The sequence below is a fragment of the Vicugna pacos genome, chromosome 12 (assembly GCF_048564905.1).
Source record: "Vicugna pacos chromosome 12, VicPac4, whole genome shotgun sequence".
Taxonomy (NCBI): domain Eukaryota; kingdom Metazoa; phylum Chordata; class Mammalia; order Artiodactyla; family Camelidae; genus Vicugna; species Vicugna pacos.
In genome coordinates this window covers 31,438,291-31,460,346 of record NC_132998.1, presented here as the reverse complement: position 1 = coordinate 31,460,346, position 22,056 = coordinate 31,438,291, and the positions used below count along the sequence as shown (strand labels likewise).

General features: G+C 38.3%; 1 protein-coding gene across 7 annotated transcripts in view; it reads left to right on the top strand.

The window, feature by feature from the left end:
• Positions 1–22,056, top strand: part of NR1H4 (nuclear receptor subfamily 1 group H member 4) — a 102,224-nt gene that overhangs the window by 42,115 nt on the left and 38,053 nt on the right. For 5 of the 7 annotated variants that reach the window (XM_072973175.1, XM_072973176.1, XM_072973179.1 and 2 more), the window contains 2 exons: positions 9,236–9,398; positions 10,032–10,157. In XM_072973175.1, coding sequence (XP_072829276.1) covers positions 10,079–10,157 — 79 coding nt within the window. In that variant the 5' untranslated portion in view covers positions 9,236–9,398; positions 10,032–10,078. Of the gene's footprint in view, positions 1–9,235; positions 9,399–10,031; positions 10,158–18,702; positions 18,812–22,056 lie in introns of those variants that run through there. The other 2 variants (XM_072973180.1, XM_006220339.4) reach the window with 1 other exon arrangement.

Genomic DNA, 22,056 nt, shown 5'->3' with positions numbered 1-22,056 from the left:
CAGTTTGTTTCATATAGTTAGCTTTGTTAATGATGTCTTGACTTCTGTCTTTTTAATTTTAATGTAGTCAAATTGATTCTTTTCCTATTTATTTCTTGTTTAAGAAGTCATTCTCAATCCCTAAATCCATAAACAGCATAAATGTGTTTTTTCTGTATTTTGTACCAATGAATTTATTATTTTTAAAGTCTTGAGGCTTATTTTCAAGAATGATACAAGGTAGAACTCTTTCATTTTTTCCCACAAAGTAACAGTCATTTTTCTTGGTGCTATTTCTTGAATGGGCCAGCCTTCCTCCACAGATTTGAGCTGAATCCACTGGCTACAGCATAGAGGATCAGGTATGGCTGCTCAGAACACAGTGTGCTCTTTCTTTCCTATAGCCATGTCTTTTGCCTAGTCTAATGCCCACTGCTTCGAGATTATATTCAAGAACTAGCCCTCCACCATCAGGAAGACTTTCTTTATTGTCCTAGTCACATCCATGCTTCACACCCTCCAGTGACTCCCATTTGGAATAGATCCAAACTCTTTATCATAGTCAACAGGCCATAGAGAGCTAGCTTTTTCAGACCTCATCTCCCACACTCCCCCTTAGCTCACTCATCTCCAGCCCCATTGGGCTTTTACTGTCCATCCAGCACCACAAGCCCAGGCCCTTGGCACTTGCTGACCACTCTGCCTGAACTTATTTCCTGCTTGTGTGATTTACTCCTTCTTCTCTACACCTCAATTCTAATGTCCACTCTTCAGAGAGCTCTTCCCGGAGCACCCTCTCCAAAATAATGTCCAACCACATCACTCTATCCTTTATCTTGTTTATTTCTTTTTATTATCATTGAAAGTCTTGTTACTTGTTTACTTGCAAATTAGCCATCTCTCTCATTAGAATGTAAGCCCCATGAAGACAAGGATTTTTTTTTCTGTCTTATCCGTCACTCTATTTCCAAGACCTAGATCAAAGCCTGACACACAGTGAAGAAATAATGAATGTTGAATGAATGAATGACCTTGCTTGTGTTCCTGAAGCGACTTGTGCTTTCCTCTATCATAGTGATCCCCACACTGTTTTAACTGAATTGTCCTCAGCTAAATTTTCCACTAAGACTCTTGAAGGATCATGATTTTTTTTTACTCTATCTGTCCAGTGCCTGACACAGAATCAATAAATGTATAATAACTAAATAAATATGTGAGTGAATGAATTCACTTGGCGTTGACATTGGATATTGACATTGAGATGCTATTTCTAAAGAGAAAATACAGTACTTTTAAGAAAATTCTCACTTCTTTAGACCCAATAAGGCAAAAACCAACATACCATATTGTCCATTTTGAGTGATTGTATCAGTTATCTAGTGCTATATAACAAACCACCCCAAAACTTAATGACTTAAAAGGATAGATATATTATTTCTTGATTCTTTTGGTTGGCTAGGTGACTCTTTGCTGGTTTTTTCTGGGCTCAGTCATGCAACTGATATGAACTGGAGGCTCAACTAAGTCTCACTCCCATGACTGGGGCCTTAGTGCTGGTTGTTGATTGTGATATTTGGAATGGCTGAGTCTCTTTCTCCTAGATTATTTCTTTCCTGGCTACTTCGTGGTGGTTTCAGGACATCATTCCAGGAGGGTGAAAACAGAAATCAGTCTCTTGAGGTCTACTCTCCAGAAACAGAACAATTCTATTGGTCAAAATAAGTCATAATAACGGCTCATTCAAGGGATGGGGGAAATAGACTTCACTTATTGATGGGAGGAATTGCAAAGTCAGCTTTTGGTTCAAAATGGCATTGCTCTCACTAAATCAATTTGCTCAAACACCTGGTGGCCTTCTTGTAAGTCTTCTCGGGACTCACTCCATGCCTGCAAACCTACATCCATAATTTTTTTGAGACAGACTTCTTTCTACTTTGGACGTGTCAAGCTATTGTGAAACTATGTTGTGAGAAATGCCCCTGACATTCTTAGAAGCCCTTTTATCTACATGTGAGGGTTTACTTGGCACCTTCTTACATTTTTTGAGCTCTTAACAAGGGATCCTATAGCCATACCCATGACTTGATATTTACCTTGGGGTCATTTCTTTCTTTGAGACTCCTATGCCAGATAGATAAAAAATGCACAACAGTCTTATTTTTCAATCCAGTACATCCTGGATCTTTCATATTCACTCTAAATTCTGCTTGCAAAATGAACCATTTCTTCCTTAATTTATCTTTTTCTTTGTGTATCTTATGCACAGCTAAAAAGGCCACCTGACACATTGACCATACTACTTGGAAATCTTAATCAGATCCTCAAGTTCATTAGGAAACTTTCTATGTTCCAAATTACCACAGGTGACAGTTTTGCCAATTATTTTGTGACTGCAAAACATGACCCATTCCTTTTCCAGCTTCCTGTAGTAATTTCCTCACTGCTCTTGCAGTTTTCACTAACAGTTTCCTAACTGTCCTTTCAAGTTCTGCATACCTCCCAATCCCAGAGTCATGTGTTTTAACCTTCTTTTTGTAAAACAGCATCCCTGTTCTAGGTACTGATTTCTTTGGCAATTATTTATTTCTTTGTAACAACTACCCCAAAGCTTAGTGACTTAAAAGAGTAATGATTCATTAATGCTCGAATTTCTGTGAATCAGCTGAGCAGTTCCTCTGCTGGTTTTGCCTGGGCTCACTCATGTAACTCATTCATATGGACAATCAAATGGAACAGAAGGTCCAAGATGGGCCCACCCATGTCTAGAGTCTTGATGTGGCTCTCAACTGGGACAATTTGGATAGCTGACTTCTCTCTCCATTAGTTTTGTATCTGGGGCATCTACAAATAGTTTGCCAGTCCAGGGCAGCATTCCTAAATGGGGGAAACAGAAACTGCAAGACCTCGTAAGGCCTAGATCAGAAGTCTCACAACATAACTTCCACCATTCTATTGGTCAAGGCAGTCACCAGGCCAGTTCAGGTTCAAAAGCTGAGAAAATAACCTTTATCTATTGATGAGTAGTGGCAAACTATCATTTCAAAAGGGCATGTGGAATGGAAGAAGTTGTGGTGACCACTTTTGCAAATAACAAATAATTATGTAAATAATAGTCATAAAATTTCAGGAGATCCAATGAATTATTTTTTTTAAATGACAGATCAGTCATAGAGAAAGCATAACTTTCTCCAACTTCTTGACCATTTTGACTATAGCTGATAATGGGGAAAAGCTTTCCTGACTATAAAGAGAGAACATTAAGAAGACCAAAAACTCTTCTTGGTGGTTCTTAACAAAGAGAAATTAACAAAGGGAGATTTGGGATGATTATTAAAATTATTTCCTGTGGTGACCAATTCATATATGAAATGGTTCCCATGGGAGATGTGTGGGCTTACTCCTTTAGAGATTTCCAAGAAAATGGATTCAGTTTATTAATTAGGACTGCATTGTGGGGAAGGTTTAGTTGTCATCAGTTTTCTTGTGTGACTAAAAAAAATGAATCCTTCTTCAGCTCTTATATGTGCTGTTCTACATGTCTATTATTTTTAAAAATATTATTTATTTATTTTGTTAAAGTATAATTGGTTTACAATGTTATGTCAATTTCTTGTATACAGCATAGTGATTCAGTTACATGTACATACATATCTATATTCCTTTTCATATTCTTTTTCATTATAGGTTACTACAAGATATTGAATATAGTTCCCTGTGCTGTACAGTAGGACCTTGTTTGTCTATTTTATATATAATAGTTAGTATCTGCAAATCTTGGACTTCCAATTTATCCTTTCCCACCCTGTTTCCTTCCTGGTAACCATAAGTTTGTTTTCTATGTCTGTGAGTCTGTTTCTGTTTGGTAAATAAGTTCATTTGTGTCATTTTTTTAGATTCCACATATAAGTGATACCATCTGGTATTTTTCTTTCTCTTTCTGGCTTACTTCACTCAGATTGATGCTCTCCAGATCCACCTATGTTATTGCAAATGGCATTATGTTATTCTTTTTATGGCTGAGTAGTATTCCTTTGTATAAACATACCACAACTTCTTTATCCAGTCATCTGTCAATGGACATTTAGGTTGTTTCCATGTCTTGGCTATTGTATATAGTGTTTCTATGAATACTGGGGTGCATGTATCTTTTCAAATTAGAGTTCCCTACAGATAAATGCCCAGGAGTGGGATTGCTGGATCATATGGTAAGTCTGTTTTTAGTTTTTTGAGGACTCTCCATAATGTTTTCCATAATGACTGCACCAAAGTACAGTCCCACCAGTAACGCAGGAGGGTTCCCTTTTCTCCACACCCTCTCAAGCATTTGTTGTTTGTGGAGTTTTGAATGATGGCCATTCTGACTGATGTGAGGTGATACCTCATTGTTGTTTTGACTTGCATTTCTATGATAATTACCAATATTGAGCATTTTTTCATGTGCCTAACTTATTGTCTATTTACTATTGATCCTATAGCCTAAACAAGAGTGATTCTAAAAATGGTTATCTAATAATGTATATTATTCATTCATTCATTTATGTATTTAGTTAGTTTATTCATTCATTTCATTCATTCAGTTGACAAGTATTGACTGTGAATCAAATATGTACTTGACAGGCTGTTAGTCACCAGAGATCCAGGGCAAGCTCTTCTGGTGCTGATAGTCTAATGGGGGAGACAGACAGCCACATCACCACAAAAACAAAGGGAGCATTATAACTGACAAGTGCTCAAAGAAGACAAGCACTTGGTACTATGAAAATCTGCTAGAGATTGCTGCTGGTCGAGGAGGTTGAGAAACAGGCCAGGCACTAGAGTGAGACCAACAAGATACCTACGGTGCAAAATAGAAGGAGTCCTTACTCTCAGGTTTGGCTCTAGGGGCCTCTACTCCAGGGACTTCTTTTACATCTAGTTGAAAATAAAGACCAGCCACTCTTTGGGCCCCATTGTATGCTTTCCAGAGTAGAGAAACTCAAAAAACTATAGAGGTCTGGTTGACTTAATATTTTTGATGTACAACACCTGAAGAAAGTATACCTTTAAATGGAGACTTTAGAAACAGCAAAAGAAGTTTGAAAAGACACAAAACAATATAACAGGCAAACCCTATACAGGCTTACTGAATTGTGTATATGAACAGCTAATGTTGAAATGCCTTGGACAGAAGTGACCTCACAGGAATGCCACTTCATCCTCAGTAGGCATTGGTAAGTAGTTAGTGAGAGCTTCAGTGGGAGAGTTGCCTGAGAAAGCATGAATTTAGAGTTAGACGTGGGTTTACATCCCCACTCTGTTTCTTACCAGTGGTGTAACGTTGGAAAGTCTGCTTAATCTCTTTGAGCCTCAGTTTTCTCATCTATAAAGTGTGTATTATTAATACTTACTTGACTTCTTAAAGACTAAATAAAATAACATGGCACAAAAGCTGCCACATACTAAGTACAAATAAAATGGTAGATATTATTTTAATTTATCTCCCCCCAACACACCAAAACAAAAAACATAATGGTTATTATGATAGAAGGAAAGGCTGTCTGGTTCTTAAAGGGCACCACCCTCAGAATAATATGGTCACAATGGCCATATTGGCCGGAGGCTGTCCTGCCTGACCTGTGGTCACTACTGGCCACATGTTGTCCTTTAAATCTCTGGACTTTGAAAAGGATGTATTTATCTTAAATCTGTGTTTTCGCCCTGAAGAGAATTGCTTCAGTTTCAGTGCTTCTGGGAAGATCGACTCCCTGGAAAGATAAAACATTTTTTTCTCCTACAGCTCCTTTCTCTTTTCCCTTAGGAACATTCTTCCAGCCTTGGGGTGAATCCAGGGCATCCTCTGGGCATGAAACAATAATAGCTAAAAAGAGTTCACTTTTTTCTTGCCCTTGAAGAATGGATGACATAGATGTCCAACAAAATGCATGCTTTGCCACCAACACCTAGGTTCATCTGAGAAAAATGTCACCAAGAATGGTGACTTGGGGTGTGGAAAGTCCATAGGGAACCAACATAGGTAATTGGTTTTATCCTCATCTTCTGAGAGCTGAGATTCAGAGTCAAAGCTATTTAATTGGAGCAAGGTCTTTCCAAGGTCTCTATTTGCATATGGTTTGTGCCAAATCAGAGCTCTCCATACACCATGAACTCCCTGTGACACACGGTATCTAAACAAGTACAAACTGATAAACAGAAAGTAGGAGTCCAAGCTACCAGTCACTATGTGTCTTATCACATTAAAAACAAACAATACTTACCACTGCTGGAATTATTCCTGGGTCGTAAGGCTTACATTGCATCATAGGACAAATAAACATAAAGTAAAATAAACATTTTGTCCCTGCTTCTCTCAATACCCAAGGCTTAAACTTTGTATCATCAGGTTTCTTTCTGTCCTTCCTCCTCCTCTATATACACTCTACTCAAGTCCCTTCCTTTGCATCCTACAGAAAACACCCTGATGTACACCTAATCATCTCACTTCCTGAATGAGAATTTCCTGAACTTTCCTCCTTCTTTTACTGCTTATCTGCCTTATCCCACCTTCTCATTAGAGTAATCTTCTTGAACATAGATTTCATTGTTCCACTCAAATTTTCCAATAGCACCTCATTGAACACCACTAGAGTTCCCAAACATTTAATGAGAGGGCATTACCTTCTCCTTAAAACGTTAAGAATGTGTGTGTGGGTGGGTGTAAGAGTGTGAAACAGAGAATCCCTGTATGAGTTTACAGATGAGGATGCTTTTCACATACATCATTTCATTCAAACTTTTTCATTATGAAAAATTTCTAACATGCAAACCATTAAGTAATGTCATCATCTTCCTTATATTTACCCCCTAGCTTAAGAAGGAGGGCATTACAGAAGCTATGGAAGTTCACTATGTACCGCCCAGTCATTCTGTACCACTATTCTGAATGTGGGTTCAACACTTCCATGCATGTCTCTATACGTTAGACAGGGATCATAAGCTTTTTCTATGAAGGCCAGAGAGTGGATATTTTAGGCTTTGCACACCATGTGGACTGTATTTCAACTACTTAACTCTGCCATTGTTGTGTGAAAACAGCCATAGACAATATGTAAACAGAAGATAATTTGGGTGATAAAGTGGCAAATTATATCCCTTTGCCAATAGGAGAATAAAATCCTTGTCCTGTGCTATTTCTCCAGGAAGAGCATGCCAAGTGTCAGGGAATTTGGCACCATGAATCAGTAAAAGAAATTAATACAGATCATTTGATTGAGCCAACCTCTTGTGTGCCAGGCACTTGAATTGAAGGTGCCAAATTTCTTTGCACATATAGAGGAAAATGTAGTGTAAGAATCCCAAATGAAGATGAGTGTAGCTGAAAAATGTTAGAGAGCTGTAATATGCTATGGAATATGGGGAGCTTGGTAACCATGATGGAATGTTAAAAAAGACAAATGTGAGAAAAAGCACTGAGGTAAAGCTAAAGAGTCATAGAGCTGACATCTTTTTTTTTAAAGACCAAAGCGAATGGGTTTCAAATGACAGTTTGAATTGAATATTAGGAAAAATTCCTGACTTTGCTCATTTTTGAATTACTGGAAATTATAATCAAGGGAAACTAAGGAATTTCTTACTCCACAGTTAGGAGAAACTCTATCTCAAACCATAGTTGCCTGAATTTGGGGGAGATTTTCAACCTAATTATTATACAATATGCAGACACGTATATACAATTACTATACATAATTCATATATATATTAATATATACACATTGAATATATACACACAATTCACACACACATATTGAAAGTTAATTTCCCTTATTCTCTACAAGCTTATGAGTATGAATGAGGTTCCATCAATGGTGACAACTCAACTTTTACTGGCTTATTCCTTAGGACCTTCTGTCCCTTATCAGAGCCCTCCTCCCCTGCAAATATTTCAGGAATGCCTTGGGGTCACTTTGTGTTTGTTCATAATCAAGTCTACTCTGGCCACTTCTTCCACTACTTTTTGTGTCCAGAGGGGACAGTCGTGCCCAACCAGTGGTCACGGTTCCTCTGCCAGGCACTTCTCCGTGGGTTATGGTGATCCCTGGAGTGGTGCTGCTATTTCACAATTGTCCCAGAAAGGCCCTGAGTTCTCTTGGAGTCAAAGTTCCACTATGATATGTGGCAGAGCTTTTGAGGGTGAGGGTGAGGGTGGAGTTGAAATGAACTCTCTCTCCTACTTGTTGCATTCTGTTGGAAGGTCCACCTTATACTTAAGTGTTTTCAGATTCATTTTCACTTACAGCCTCCTCCTTTCTTACCTCATGGTGGCAAGAAGTCCTCTTGAATCTAGTACGGGTAGGTCAAACACTGTGCCATATTGACAGGTACACAACCCTCTAATGACTGACGCTTTACTTTGAGGTGAATGTCATGGTTCCTGGTTCCTTCTGGCTTCAGGATGGGTTTTCTCCTAACAAGCCTTTTGGCTTACTGGTAGACTTTGGTAGGGCCAGGCCATTGGTTTAGCAGATGGGCCCAGAAATGTCTTCATTTCCTCAGTGGACACAGCTTTTATCATTTCACAGGAGCTGCTCTCTCTTTCTTACTTCTTCAATCTCTTTGGTGTCTTCTCAATTCAAATGTGACCTAGTACTGCCTACCTTTAAAAATTGCCCTCAAAACCACATCATCCTTCAGCTACTTCACTACCTCAATTCCTTTTCATATCAGACCTCTCTGTTAAAATATCCTCATCTTTGCCTTCATCAACAGCTTTCATGGTAATATATACTCATCTATGTATTCGTATGGTTATTTTTTAAGAAGTCTATTCCTCATTAAGTTTGATGTCATTGATTAGAGGTACTCCCCCCTCCTTTTACCATTTTATTTCCAAAGATCCAGCACAGAACTTCATTCAGAGTAAGTCCTCAGTACATATTTGTTAACAGCATGAATAAATGAGTGAATGCAGCAAATGTGGTCTGGTGGACCAACTTACCAGCAGCCAAATGTCTGCTTGAGCTGTTACTTCTGCTTGATCTGTGGCATTTTGCTGAGTAAGGAGTAAAGAAATAGAGATATGAATAGTAAGAAAGTTCTAATGAAATAAATATTTGTCCAACAAAAACCCTGTATTCTCTTCCTGAGTAGCACATATAAAGTTATTTGGAAATGACACGATTTCTTGATGGAGATAGGAGTAAAGGTTTGAAAATCATCCTCAGAAAACAGCCTTGGAAAAAAGTCTCTGATATCGTATCTTTTCATTATTCAATTTTTCTAGTTACTTCTTCAAGAACTAGAAGACATAGAACGAAGGAGAAAGGAAAGAAGGAAGGAAGCAAGGAAGAAAAGAAGACCTAGAAGTATAGCTAAAAGTGAACACTGCATCTCTTGGGTTCTTGGATGCCTTCTAGACATCTCAGGATGAAACTTCAGACATTTTGGTGAGATTTACCACTATTTTTCTTTTTACCGTAATTTCTTTTACCTTAGATAAATATTTATGACCAAGTTAGACCATGAGAGTGAAAATGCAAGCCCCTGAAACGTCCTCTAAAAGGCAAAAATAAAGAAGATCTTAGGTGAACACTTTCTGAACTTTTTTATCTGCTGGCGTGGTGTGCCTACTCAACTTTATGAAAATTCCTGCAGGAAGTGGTCTTGAATGACTTGCGTGTCTTTGCAAAGACTTGTTCAAATTTAGAATAAAATTTAAGATAATAAATCATCAATTAACCCCATTTTTAATCCAGGACTTTATATTTGTTTCTTTTTTTCCCTACATGTAAAAGAAGTAAAGGCATAACCAAAATATCATCATATCTTGCTCAAATCTCCCAAGTGTTGAACAAATGAAAACGTATGGTGTTTTCCCAGATAAATTAGAGTATCTGTTCTAAAAGTATGTATCTTGGACATTTATAAGTCCAAATGAGGTATAGAAATGGTAAGTATTGAGAAAAAATATGCATAGAAAGGCTATGATAAAATATCTACAAAGGGAGCCACTTGTGCTTTTTAAAATTAGCTTGTGCCCCATCTTCCCCAAACATACTGTGTATTTATTTACCTTTCAGAGGATTTTTCTGAAGACCACCATAACTTTTCAAATAGAAAAGTTTGGATGGGATCAAAAATGAATCTCATTGAGCACTCCCACTTACCTGCCACGGATGAATTTTCTCTTTCTGACAATTTATTTGGTAAGTTGTCAAGTTCTTTGGAATATAAATAAAAACAAACTGCAGTTTGGAAATACATAAAAAAGCCTAGATGATAAGCCCAAGAGAGAGTCCAGAAAATGTTTTTGTTCCTCCTGAAGACTCAATAGACGTTAGCTACTATGCAAGGTTAGAGGTAGATCGGACCTTGGATTCATTGAACCTAATGGTCTTCTTTTTTATAGATGAGAACTGCAAGACTCAGAGAGCTTTGTGACTTGTCCAAGGCCATGAGGCTAGATAATTAACAGAGCTGGGAGTAGAAATGGATTCCTGTTCTAGGGCTAATTTTAATATTATTATAGCAGGTACTAAAGCATGAAATCATGATTCTATGGTTTAATATTATACCTATTAAAGGCTGAGATTACGTAGGTTATAGCTCTGCAGTAGATTTCCTTTCCACCATTATTCTGGTGCTGGGGAAATATGGCACAGTGTCAGGATTAGTCATTTAAACTGGATTGGGGACAAACTGTACTAGATTGTTTTCAGTAGATCTGTAACTAGATGATACCATAAAATGATCGATTGCTTCACTTTATGCATTTATTAAAAATATCCCATTATAAAGAGTCTGAATTGAGAACATCAGCAAAAAGTCAGCAGGGGCAATACTTTGGGTGGGGCAGGGCAGCTTTCTGCCACTCTTTAAATAATTCCCTTCTGCATTATAGGTCTGCTGGGAGGCTTGGATACTCCCAGGTTTTTTACTCTATGTTAGTATATGAGCCATGATAGATGATGATGGTGAAAATGAGAACACTTGAAACTCTACAAAATTCAGTGTGTCAAGGCACCACCCCCTATTTGGTTGCAGAAATCCCTGGGAGATATTATAGTATTACCTACCAGTCTTTAGCATTAATGTGTAGTGGCTTATCAGGTCATTTCCAAGGAGGGAGTCATTATTTTATTCCCTATTTACATGCCTAACTGCCCCCACTCAGTATAAGAGCATCCAAGGGCAGTGTCTGTATTTTATTAATCCTAGTATGCACTTGATAAATAAGAATCAAGTAATAAATTATAGAAGGAAAAGAAAAAAGACGTTTAGGGAAAAAAGAGATGTTTATCAGTAACTCTCTGAGAGAGCAAAGGCAGCAGTAATTATTTATGAAATGCCAGTTCTCAGACATACTTGCTGCATCTTATTCCTTCCAGTTGGCTTTTCTTCATCCTGTGGATATAGTCGAGGGTGGTGGGACATCTGCCTCCATGTCTGGACATTTGACATTTGCTTCTGTCCTACTCTTCTATGGGTCCTTAAAAAAATCAATATTAGACATCTTTATAATTTTTTTAATTTTATTTTTTAATTGAAGTATAGTTGATTTACAATGTTGTGTTAATTTCTAGTGTACAGCATAGTGTTTCAGTTATACATATATGTTCTTTCATATGCTTTTTCATTCATCTTTATAATTTTTGATCAACCTATCAGAACTTACAGGATGATTAGGACTGTAGGTGCATATCATAAACTAAGGAAAATTCCACTTAAGATGATTTTTTTTTCACATATGAACTCCATTTCCTGCTCTGAAATTTTATGACTGTATGTTAAGATCTACACATCTAAACTTTGGTGTCATCATTATTAAACAAATCCATTTAGCTCTAATTTGTATATAGGTCAAGAGGAAAGTGTAAGTTTTTTCTTATAAACTAGTCTACCTTAAGCAAGCCCATCAGGTTGAAAATTGACCTCAGTGGCTGTGCAGTGAGAAAGATGTGAGTAGGCAGAGAGAGTTGTGAAGGAGCTGTCAAGTTAGAAGCATCTGAAAAGGACTGCAAAGGAAGCACTGTGATTCATGCTTTCTTTCAGTGTTGTTCTTCCCTCATCTCTCCTTTGCTGGACTACATTTTTATCCGGTCTTTTAAGACTTTGTTTAAGGTTTCTGAGAATATATAGCACAAGATGCAATGCGTAGCTGTTATTCCTGGCTAGAGCAATTTCTTCAAGTCTTTATTTGGTCCCTTAGTAAACTAATCTGAGCTGTGCATGACTGTTGGGACTCCTTGTCCTCTTCCCCAGTAAGTTCTAGAGCCAGTTCTAAGCACTTTTCCACATCTCTCCCCCAGCACCTTGGCCTCACTCCATTCAATATACCTGAGCTAAAGGTCCTCCAAAGTGGAGAATGAAGAGCATTTTGACTCCTTTATTCCTCCTGCCCATCTTCCTTTTTGAGATATGCCAGAGATTCAGAAGTGTTAACTCTTGGGCTCAACTAGTTGGAGACCTGGACTTTTTTTTCCAATGGTCTAACTGTGTAATCAAAACCAGCTGTCATGTTGTTATAACAAGGGCAGGTGAGGTGTATGGTACTGCATTTGGATAGCTGTCATTCTTCCATCTAAATGTTGAGCACTGACCTATGCTGGGTGTTGGAAAAAAGCAGGAAATAAAACAGGAAAGATGCTAGTGGAGGGTAGATTCACATGGGACATGCAAAGGAATAAATAAATGTAATAATATCAGGTAGTGGTAAGTACTATGGAAACAACAAAACAGGGTGATGTCATAGAAGAATGAGTAACTAATGTGGTCAGGGGAGGCCTCTGGGGAGTTGAAAACTAAGCTGAGACTGAAAGACAAGCCAAATAGAACATTCTAGGTGAAGGACATAACAAATGCAAAGGCCCAAAGTCTAGAATGACTTGGAAGGACTTTGCTTTCTTGTTTTTATTTAGGAAAGACGAGAGAGTCTAGAGAACTGGCTCTGGATCCTATATTTCAATTAACTGGTTTTGGTAAAAGGAGATTACCAGGCTGGGAATTCTAGGACATCTAACATTTGAGTCCACAAATTGCTACAGTTGTTGTATTAGGAAGCAGTGACTTGGACTCAGTGGTACTCACCTGACACATGATGTGACTTTTAAGGTGGTCCTGGGCATGGCCCCCCTTCCTGCAGGTTACGCTAAAGGCTATAATTAAATCCCAAAACATCGGATTTAATTTAAGATATTGAGAAAGTTCCATAAAGATTATTCAACAAATACTGATGAGCACTCACTAGTGGGCAATGGAGACACTAATAAACCTCTTGAGTGAGGACTTCCAGCTTCTTGTAAAGAGGACTGTGGACCCCTGACACCCCAGAGGCTTTGCTCAAGGTAAGGGGTAAGCATCTCCACCCCTATAACTGGTTACCCTGAAAAGCAGAGCCTGAGGTGAGGACTTGTGTACAGGCAGTCTGAGAGGTGATCCTGGGGAGCAGGAGTGAAAGACTAGGTGATCTGACAGGGAGGGAAGACCAAGATGAGATGAGTTATGAAGATCACTGCTGTAGGCCCCCTAGGAGTAGCACAGAGAACTGTCCACTGAGGCCCCGAGGACTGGGGAGTTATTAAGTGACCCCTGGCTCCCACTGTTTGAGGGTCGCCGCTGGAGCCCTGCACTTCTGGGCTGTGCTTTTGCTACTCCCAGTGGACTCTAGCCATGTGGTCTCCTGTGGTATCGGGGAAGTTCTGGGCAGAAAGCAGAAAGCTGAGTGGCATGCTCTGAAATGACTGGCTGCCAAGGTGGGGTGGGTCTTAGCTCACGTGTGATCACGTCCGCTACAGCTACAGCTGAAATGAGAGGTTGGCACAAGGATGTGCACCGTCACCAGAGGGGTCTGCCACGCAGTATCAGTGTGATTTCTCCCCAGAGTCAATTGGAATACTCAAAGGAAAGCTAAGATGTAGGGCGTGGGGGTGTAAATGGAGCAGATTTACTCTATAGCTCTGTTTTCTTAACCTGGCCCTGGCGGAAAAGAAGGAAAGAAGCTTGGGCAGAAGAGAATTATAGAGATGAGGCTGGAATCACCTCGTGAGGTCCTTTCATTTATTCTGCTGCCAAGCATCCATAGCAAATCCAGATGAGAATCTAGCTCATTGGTAACTCAGTCCACATGCAGGACTCAGGATGGAAGGATGTGGTGAACTAGGAAAGATAAGTCTCCTTCCATTTGGAAGATCCCAAAAGCCAGGAAATCTTTGGTCAAAGATTAATTTAGTGGGTTAAGAAAGGTCTTCTCTGATGAATGAAGAAGGCAGGGTCTTTATGCAATTAGTGCATAATAAAAGGTAATAATGACAAAGTCCACAGCTTCCCATACTTTGACATAGTGAATAGGGTAGGAGGTGGCATGTTAATTAAAATCTACATGTTCTTTTAGCAAATAGTGGCTTAAGAACTTGAAAAAAATCACAGAATTTCAAAGACTTAAGTAGATAGGAAGGCATGCTAATAACAGCGCAGAATAAGCAAAAGTATTAAGGTACAGTCTTAAATTCCAATACTGAATGTTTCCAGAGCAGTAAGTCCGGTTCCTTTAGCTTGTTGATACTGGAAATTTTCAATAAATGTGAATGGAAATAAGCAAAAAATTGAAAGAAATAAAGTCTCAGAGGCAAATGAGACTTTGAAATTAAGTTTTCTTTTCTATAAAACAGGGATAATAATGACATTTCACAGCTTATTGGGAGGATTGAACGGCTGTGTGGGCAAGTGTTCTGTAAACCTCAAGGCATCATAAAACAGAATAATTAATCCAGGGTTTGGAATGTAGCTATTATTATTTAAACTGTTGAAATGAGAAACACTACTCTCCTCATTAAAGTGAGAGAGGGGAGAAAGTTCTATTGACCTGAATATTGTTGAGTGCAAAGAATTTTCAAGGAGCCAACAAAATTACCAATAGGATGGACATAAATTTGTGGGTGCCGTAAGGCAGGAAACATGTTTGATCTCATCTTGGCATTATAGCATTGCTAACAACAACTATAAAATCCACATTTTTGTATTATTTTTGTTATTGTATCTAATAAACACAGCCCCATCCTGAGTGAAGCTTAGCAAGTGGCAGGAGGCATATCCTATATAATCCTATCGACTTATATTTCATTTCCTTTAGCTAGTTCTCATTACGTATGCTCTTCTTAGCTGTCTATGCTCATTTTCTCCGGGTAGCTTTATTTTTCTTGGAATCTGGTTCTTGCCTTTATCTTTTGCTTAACTTAAAAGAATCTTTCAGATGTTTCAGAATCAGCCAGATGTTTTAAAATACAATTAAAGGTCTTGAGATGCAGTGTTGTGGAATATTTCTGACATTGATTTCAAGTGTGTTTCCATCTCACTGAGTTTAATGCAAGTGAATGTAGTTCTGACTTAATGGGTGATTCAAAGCTGAAAGTTTCCAGAAGATGGAAGGATACCACTGGCTTAGACAAAGTGGAGCTTTGTTTTAGCTTAATTTAAATATTTTGTCACTACCATTTCTTATCTGTATCTCTCCCACAGATTTAAGCAGTCTCTAAGATTTTTATTAATTCACTGTGGCTTTGGTTTTGCTCTCTGAGGATTCTCAGGTCTGGGACTGTTGTTAGTGGAGTTAGAAAATGGAAGAAGGCAAAGAAATATCAGCAGAGCCTTTCCTTATTACCAAATAGGTTACTGCTTCTTTTAGATAAGGCATGCATAGTTTGGGAAAGGCATACTTTGAGGTGAAGGATTATAGACAAATCAGCTAGCTGGTAGGCAAATCCATTGCCATCCAGGGTGTGGAGATCAGACTGCAATTTTATGTATTTACAGATAAAAGGAATTGTGATAATCATGGCCACCATTTCTTGAGTGCTTTCTACATGTCAGGTGTCCTGCAAAGTACATTTTAGATTTGTTAGCAGACTCTGGATTCAATCCCTTCTCTGCCATTTCCTGGTATGTGGTCTAGGCAAATTCTTTAACTTTGTGCAGGTTACTCCCCTTATTTAATGGAGTTCTCAGAAGAACCCTGGCACATTGCAATTGCTCTATTTGCCACTAAAATTAATTCTCATAACACGCCTATAAGGTAGGTACCATTACTCTTCCCCTTTTGCTGATGAGAAAATGGAGATTTTAAGATATTAAATAATCTACTTGAGGTTCCATAGATAGGAAGTAGAGAACCGAAATATAATCAGGGCAAGGAATCAGAACTGGATTATTAAGCACTCAGGCTAAGAGTTCATTACTGTTCACCTTCTCAGTGGAGAAAGTGTTTCCAATGATATTATGTCATTCGAGTCTCTTTCTTCTCAAGGAGAGTTCTCAGAAAAGCATTTGCTTTTAAAAAGGATGTCCCTTTTTTAAATGGCTTCATGGCTGATGCTCCCACTTGCCACGACTGGCATATCACTCACATTGCTCCCAAGTACCCTCTACTGCTGTGCTGTCCAACAGAACTTTCTGTGATGATGAAAATATTCTAGATCTGCTTTGTCTAATGCAGTGGTCACTATCCACATATCACTACTGATCACTTACAATGTGACTAGTGTAACTGAGGAATTTATTCTACATTTATTTCATTTTAATTAATTTAAATTTAAGTAGCCACATATGGCTAGTGGCTACTGCTTCAGACAGCACAGACCACAGGGGAAAAATGTATTTTAGGGAAAGAAAAATAGCATGAGGCAGTTGGTCATCACTGAAGGAGAAGCAAAAGGATCCATTCAGTCTTATTATGAGAACATCCTGTGTGAACCTCACTCAGCAACAAGGGTTTCCTGGATCAGCTAAATTATCCTGCTTATTTCCTTCTTAGTATTGAAGTTTCTGAGGGCAACAGATAAGCCCATTTGTTTGACCAGTAAAAAACTTAATAGAGAATTCTTGAAAGGTAAAATTCAAAGATAGTTTGTCCTGGTTCATAGCCTTTGGTTCAAAGCTCTTCCACCTAAGATTCCCTGAAGGCAAGGATAGCTCTCTGGTTGTCAGGAGAGGAGAATGAGGTCAGAAGGATTGAGGATTGAGGATTGAGAATAGTTTTGCAGATGGTAATCCGTGATTGAGTGTTCCAAACTGAACTACACCCAGGAACCATCACTCTTTCCTCTTTCTTGGCAAATAGGCGAAGTGTGCTTTGGTTTTTTTCAACCACAAGTTTATGAGCCAGAAGATGTTGGTTAAAGCCTTTGCTTTATCCATCATTAGCTGGCTGACTTTAGACAAATCCTTTAACTTCACTGAGTTGCCTTTCCAAGGCTGTAAAATAGGGTGAAAGATAGTGGGCATCATAAAGAATACCTTCCTCAAAGGGTGCAAGTCAACAGCAAACGAGATAATGCATGTGGAACCACTTTATAAACCTGTAAAGGCTGTAGAAATGGCTGAGCAGTGATTATCATGTTTCTATAGATCACTTTTGCCCTTTAAAACTGCTTTCATATTTATTATGTCATTTTATCCTCACAACAGGTCCACGAGGGAGATAGAGATAGAGCAGGAATTATTATCCATGTTTTACCATCTGTTGATGGAGACAAATGAGGTCCACAGAAGCTGAGAGTCTGGCCTAAGGTTACACAGTGTGTCTGGCTGCATTATTCCTGAGCCCAACCCTGGACCTACTGAGTCCTATTCTGAAGCCCTCCCTTGCAAAAAAAATAACCAACAGCCACAATTTGGTATCTACAAGTTATGTGGCAGAAATTATTCCTGCTCAGTGAGCAAGCCACCCTACAACATGAGCCCAAAACTGAATAATCATGATATCAGTATAATGAAGGTGGGGAGCCACCCATGGTCCTAAGCATTTTATAAATATTCTGTTATTTGATCCTCAGTATAACTTTAGGAGGTTGTGTGATGATCAGTCCCAATGTACAGATGAGGAAATTGAGGCAGAAAATGGTTCAGGAATTTGTCCCTTGTTCACATTGCTAGTGAGTGCTAAGGAAGCCTGCAGGTATAGTTTGCTAAAACTGCTGTAATAAAACAAACACAAATTTGGTGGCTTAAATGACAGAAATCTATTGTGTCACCATTCTGGAGGCTAGAAGTCCAAAATCAAGGTGTTGACAGGGTTGGTTCTCTCTGAAATCTGAGAGGGAAGGATCTGTTCCTGGCCTCTCTCTTTGGCTTGCAGGTAACTTTTTCCTTGTCTCTCTTCACATGGTCTTTTCTCAATGACTTTCTGACTCTGAAATACAGTTTTCCCATTTGTATAAGGATACTGGTCATATGGAATTAGGAACCAACTTAATGACCTCATTTTAACTTGATTGCCTCTATGAAGACCCTGTCTCCACACGCTGAGATCCTGGGAGTTAGAACTTTAACACACTAATTTTTGGGAGGGAGGACACAATTACGCCCATAACACTGGATATAAACCCAGATTAATTGGCCTCACGCTGTTAAGCATTATGCTTTAATGATTCCTGACATTACAAAATCATACCATTCTGTACCCTTTTGAGAGAAACAAATGTCAAGACCTAGGACACAGTACTTGACCCCCAGATCCACTTTGAGTGCCCTGAACAGAAATCTGTCCTCTAAAAGTTCTTAAACTGGAAAGTACTCCCCAAAAATGTTTATCTAAGAGACTTGTTTCCAGCTTACTAGGCAATTTGGCATCGAGGACTTTTCTCATAAACATTTACAAATATTCTGCTCTGTAATGAAGTTAATCAGTAAACCACACAACCTCTGGCCTCTGTCACTCCTTACCTAGTCTCATTTTCAGTTGCTGTGAGTAAGCTAAGAATGGTAATGCAGTTTCAGGAGTTAGAAAATCCAGTTCAAATTAGACCTTGTCATAGCCCCATGTCGGCAGGATTTGCCATGGAAATGATGAGCGTGAAGCCTGCTAAAGGTAAGAGACTGTTCACAGGTGCTTGTGGTGGAGCTTCTACCACGGGACTGAGGAACGTGGGGGACTTTTGCTTGAGATTACAGTTACAGATCTCTGTTAATGATGGCTCAAGCAGAACCAGAAGACTGGGGTGAGAAGTTGGGGTGGGGTGATTTTTATAGGGTTTCCATGCAGGTGAGTATCTCATTAAGATTAAATACAAGTGTGTTTTTCCTATACTTCTTCCCTGGGTATTACATAAAATTAACACCACTCTTCCAAGTTAAACATTAGGCAGTTCTAATATTAATGCTTGTGGACACTAGAAAAAAATTTACAGTACATCATTTAATGTGGTGTTTTTAAAATGGCAAGTTTCAAATCCCACTGGGTCATGAAGTCTATTTTGTGGCTTGTGACCAGCATTAGGAACTAGAATAGAATAGAATAGAGAAGTAGAATAGAATAGAAATATCAGAATGTATATCAAGAGGTAAGGGGTAGTGTTATTTCTTGGAAATTTTGCTTCAGTTACTTAGACACATGTATATAATTGTGTGCAGAGGTCATGATATGAGATGTATTTCAAACTATAAGTTGTGGTGAGAAACATTTTTTTTAAATCAAGAAAAACACTAATTTTCTGAACTAGTTTCACAGCAGATTCTCCCAATAGTCAATGGAAAATCAGGTGAGTAGAGTTCAGCTTTAAGCCTAGGCTGTTTGTCTTTGCTAAAGTAAAATACAGATTATAATTAAATACAGACAGTATAATAGAGTATTGACTGCTTTAAGATTTTTTTCGAAACCAAATCTTACCTTTTGAATTTCCAGCTAAAAGAAAAACTAATCATTTCTACAATAATTACAATTTGAAGGTATTTTTGGTTGTAGACTTGGCAGCATATTGTTTTGTTGAGATGTGATGTTTAAAAATGACTGATCAGCACTGTATTTAGAAATAGAAATTAGTGGGAAGGCTGGAGAAGTAAGTTTTCCATTATTTCAACTTAATAAACCTTTATTAAAGATTCACATTGTGTCAGGCTTGTGTAAGGTGCCAGGAATGAAGATAAAAAGGGAATGTAATATATAGTAATCTAGTGTAGTCCCCCAAAGAGTTCACAGACTAACCACAACAATAATGAAAACGTACTGAAGGTTTATGTGTATTCAGGCACTATTCCATTTACATTCCTTGTCTTAGTTTATTACAGCCTGTCACCTAGGTATTACATTCTGTTTCAATTACTATATTATCCCAGCTTTATAGAGAACAGACACTTAAAGAAGTTCAATGTCTTTCTCAAGTTCACACATCCAGCAAGTTGCAGATGAGCTGAATCCAGATTTGTCTATGCAGTAGGACTCTTGTAACGAGTGTGTCCTACCACCTCAAATGGTATAGTGTGAAAGATAAGCCTGTAAACCAACAAAAATATTGGTACGTGCTTCTAAGTGCTGCAGTAGAAGTGTATACAGAGGGTAGATAAGGGAAACAGGGACATGCCTCACAGAGGAGGCAATGGGTTGAGAAGCCATCCAGGGAGAAGCACCAACATTGCAAAGGCCTGGCACCACAAATGGCAAACAACTTCACAGACCAAGTTGTCTCATCTATTAAGAAACCATGGACTAGGAAATAAAGGAAGGCATAGAAGGCAATTTTTCCATTCATAAAACATTCAGCAAACATTCATGAAACATTTACTAGGGTCAGCTTTGTGACAGGGATGAAAAACTGGATATAATCTGAACCCTTTATCAGGCTCATCAGAAACTAACTGTAGTTTGAAGGGAAAGTGCCGTCCTTGTTACATGAACCTGATTGTCCCATTTGGGTACATAGTGGTTCTGGTCACAAATACCTTAGAGCTGTGCTGTCTTAATATGTCTAATATTAGCCACATATATCTGTTTAGTTTTAAATTTTAATTAAAGTTACATAAAATGAAAACTTTATTTCCTCATTATCATTGGTGTGGTTCAAATGTTCAATATTTCATATGGTTAACTGGCTACCATATTGGAAGATATAGAACACTTCCACAGAAAGTTACCTTAAATGGTACTTTAGAGAAACTATTAAATGCTAGAGACTCTCTACCCAGAAGAATTTTGCTTCCATTTGCGGGGGATCTCAGACTCTCCCGGAGTCATTCAAGAGTTCCTGTTTGAGAATTCTTCCCTAAACTCTCATGGAGAATTTTCTGTTATAAAGAAATGCAAATTCTCTTATTTCTTGAAAAATATTCTGATTCATAAGAATCACTCATAAATTCAAATATATGTATTTTCCCTTTACAATGTATTAAAGTAGAACTAGGGGGGAAGGTATAGCTCAAGTGGTAGAGTGCATGCTTAGCATGCCCGAGGTCCTGGGTTCAATCCCCAGTACCTCCTCCAAACATAAATAAATGAATAAACCTAATTACCTCCCCCTCATAAAACAAACAAAGCAAAATGTGTGCTTTGGTACTGTTCCACAAATCTGTCTCATTCTTTAAAAAAAAAAAGTAGAACTAGGTTTACATTTTCAGAAGGTACACTCTAAAGTTTACCTCTGTCCCCTCCACATCTTATGCTCTGTCAGAAAATTCTGTATTTGTTTACTTGGTTTTATCCCAGCCCTTGACAAACCCTCACCCCTCCCCACCCCAAGCACACAAACAAGAAAAAGTCTGGGACCTCATCTGTCTGTTTTCTATCTGTCTTATTCACTGTTGTATCCTCAGAACCTAGCAGAGTATGGCAAATAGTAAGTGTTCAATATATATAAGTAAAACAAATATCCTATAACATCTCATCAAAACAGACTGGTATGTATTGATAGTTATTAAGTAACTATCAGTTAGTTATGATTAGAATCAAGATTTTGCTAGGTTCTTCAGGAAACAATCATGTCTTTTTATGGCACTCAACTTACCAAAACTTTTTCTCAACAACTGTATATTATACTCAGAACTACCTTATGAGATAGCAAGGCTGGGTGTTAGTAACCCCATTTTACAGAAGAAGCTGAAACTGAAAAATGTTAGGCAGTTGTTCAAGGTCTCACAGTCAGCTCAAGGTAGAAGTAATTCTAGTCCCACTATGCTGGTTTTTTAAATTGCAAGTTGCCTATATATTGTCTCTGTGGAGATTTGGTGGGGACACTATGAAATACTCAAAAGAGGATGTGCTTTGGGAACAGAGGCATTATTTAGTAATATTGTATACTGATCACGTATTCTTACCATGTTTTGTTGTTCTTATCTAGTAGAATT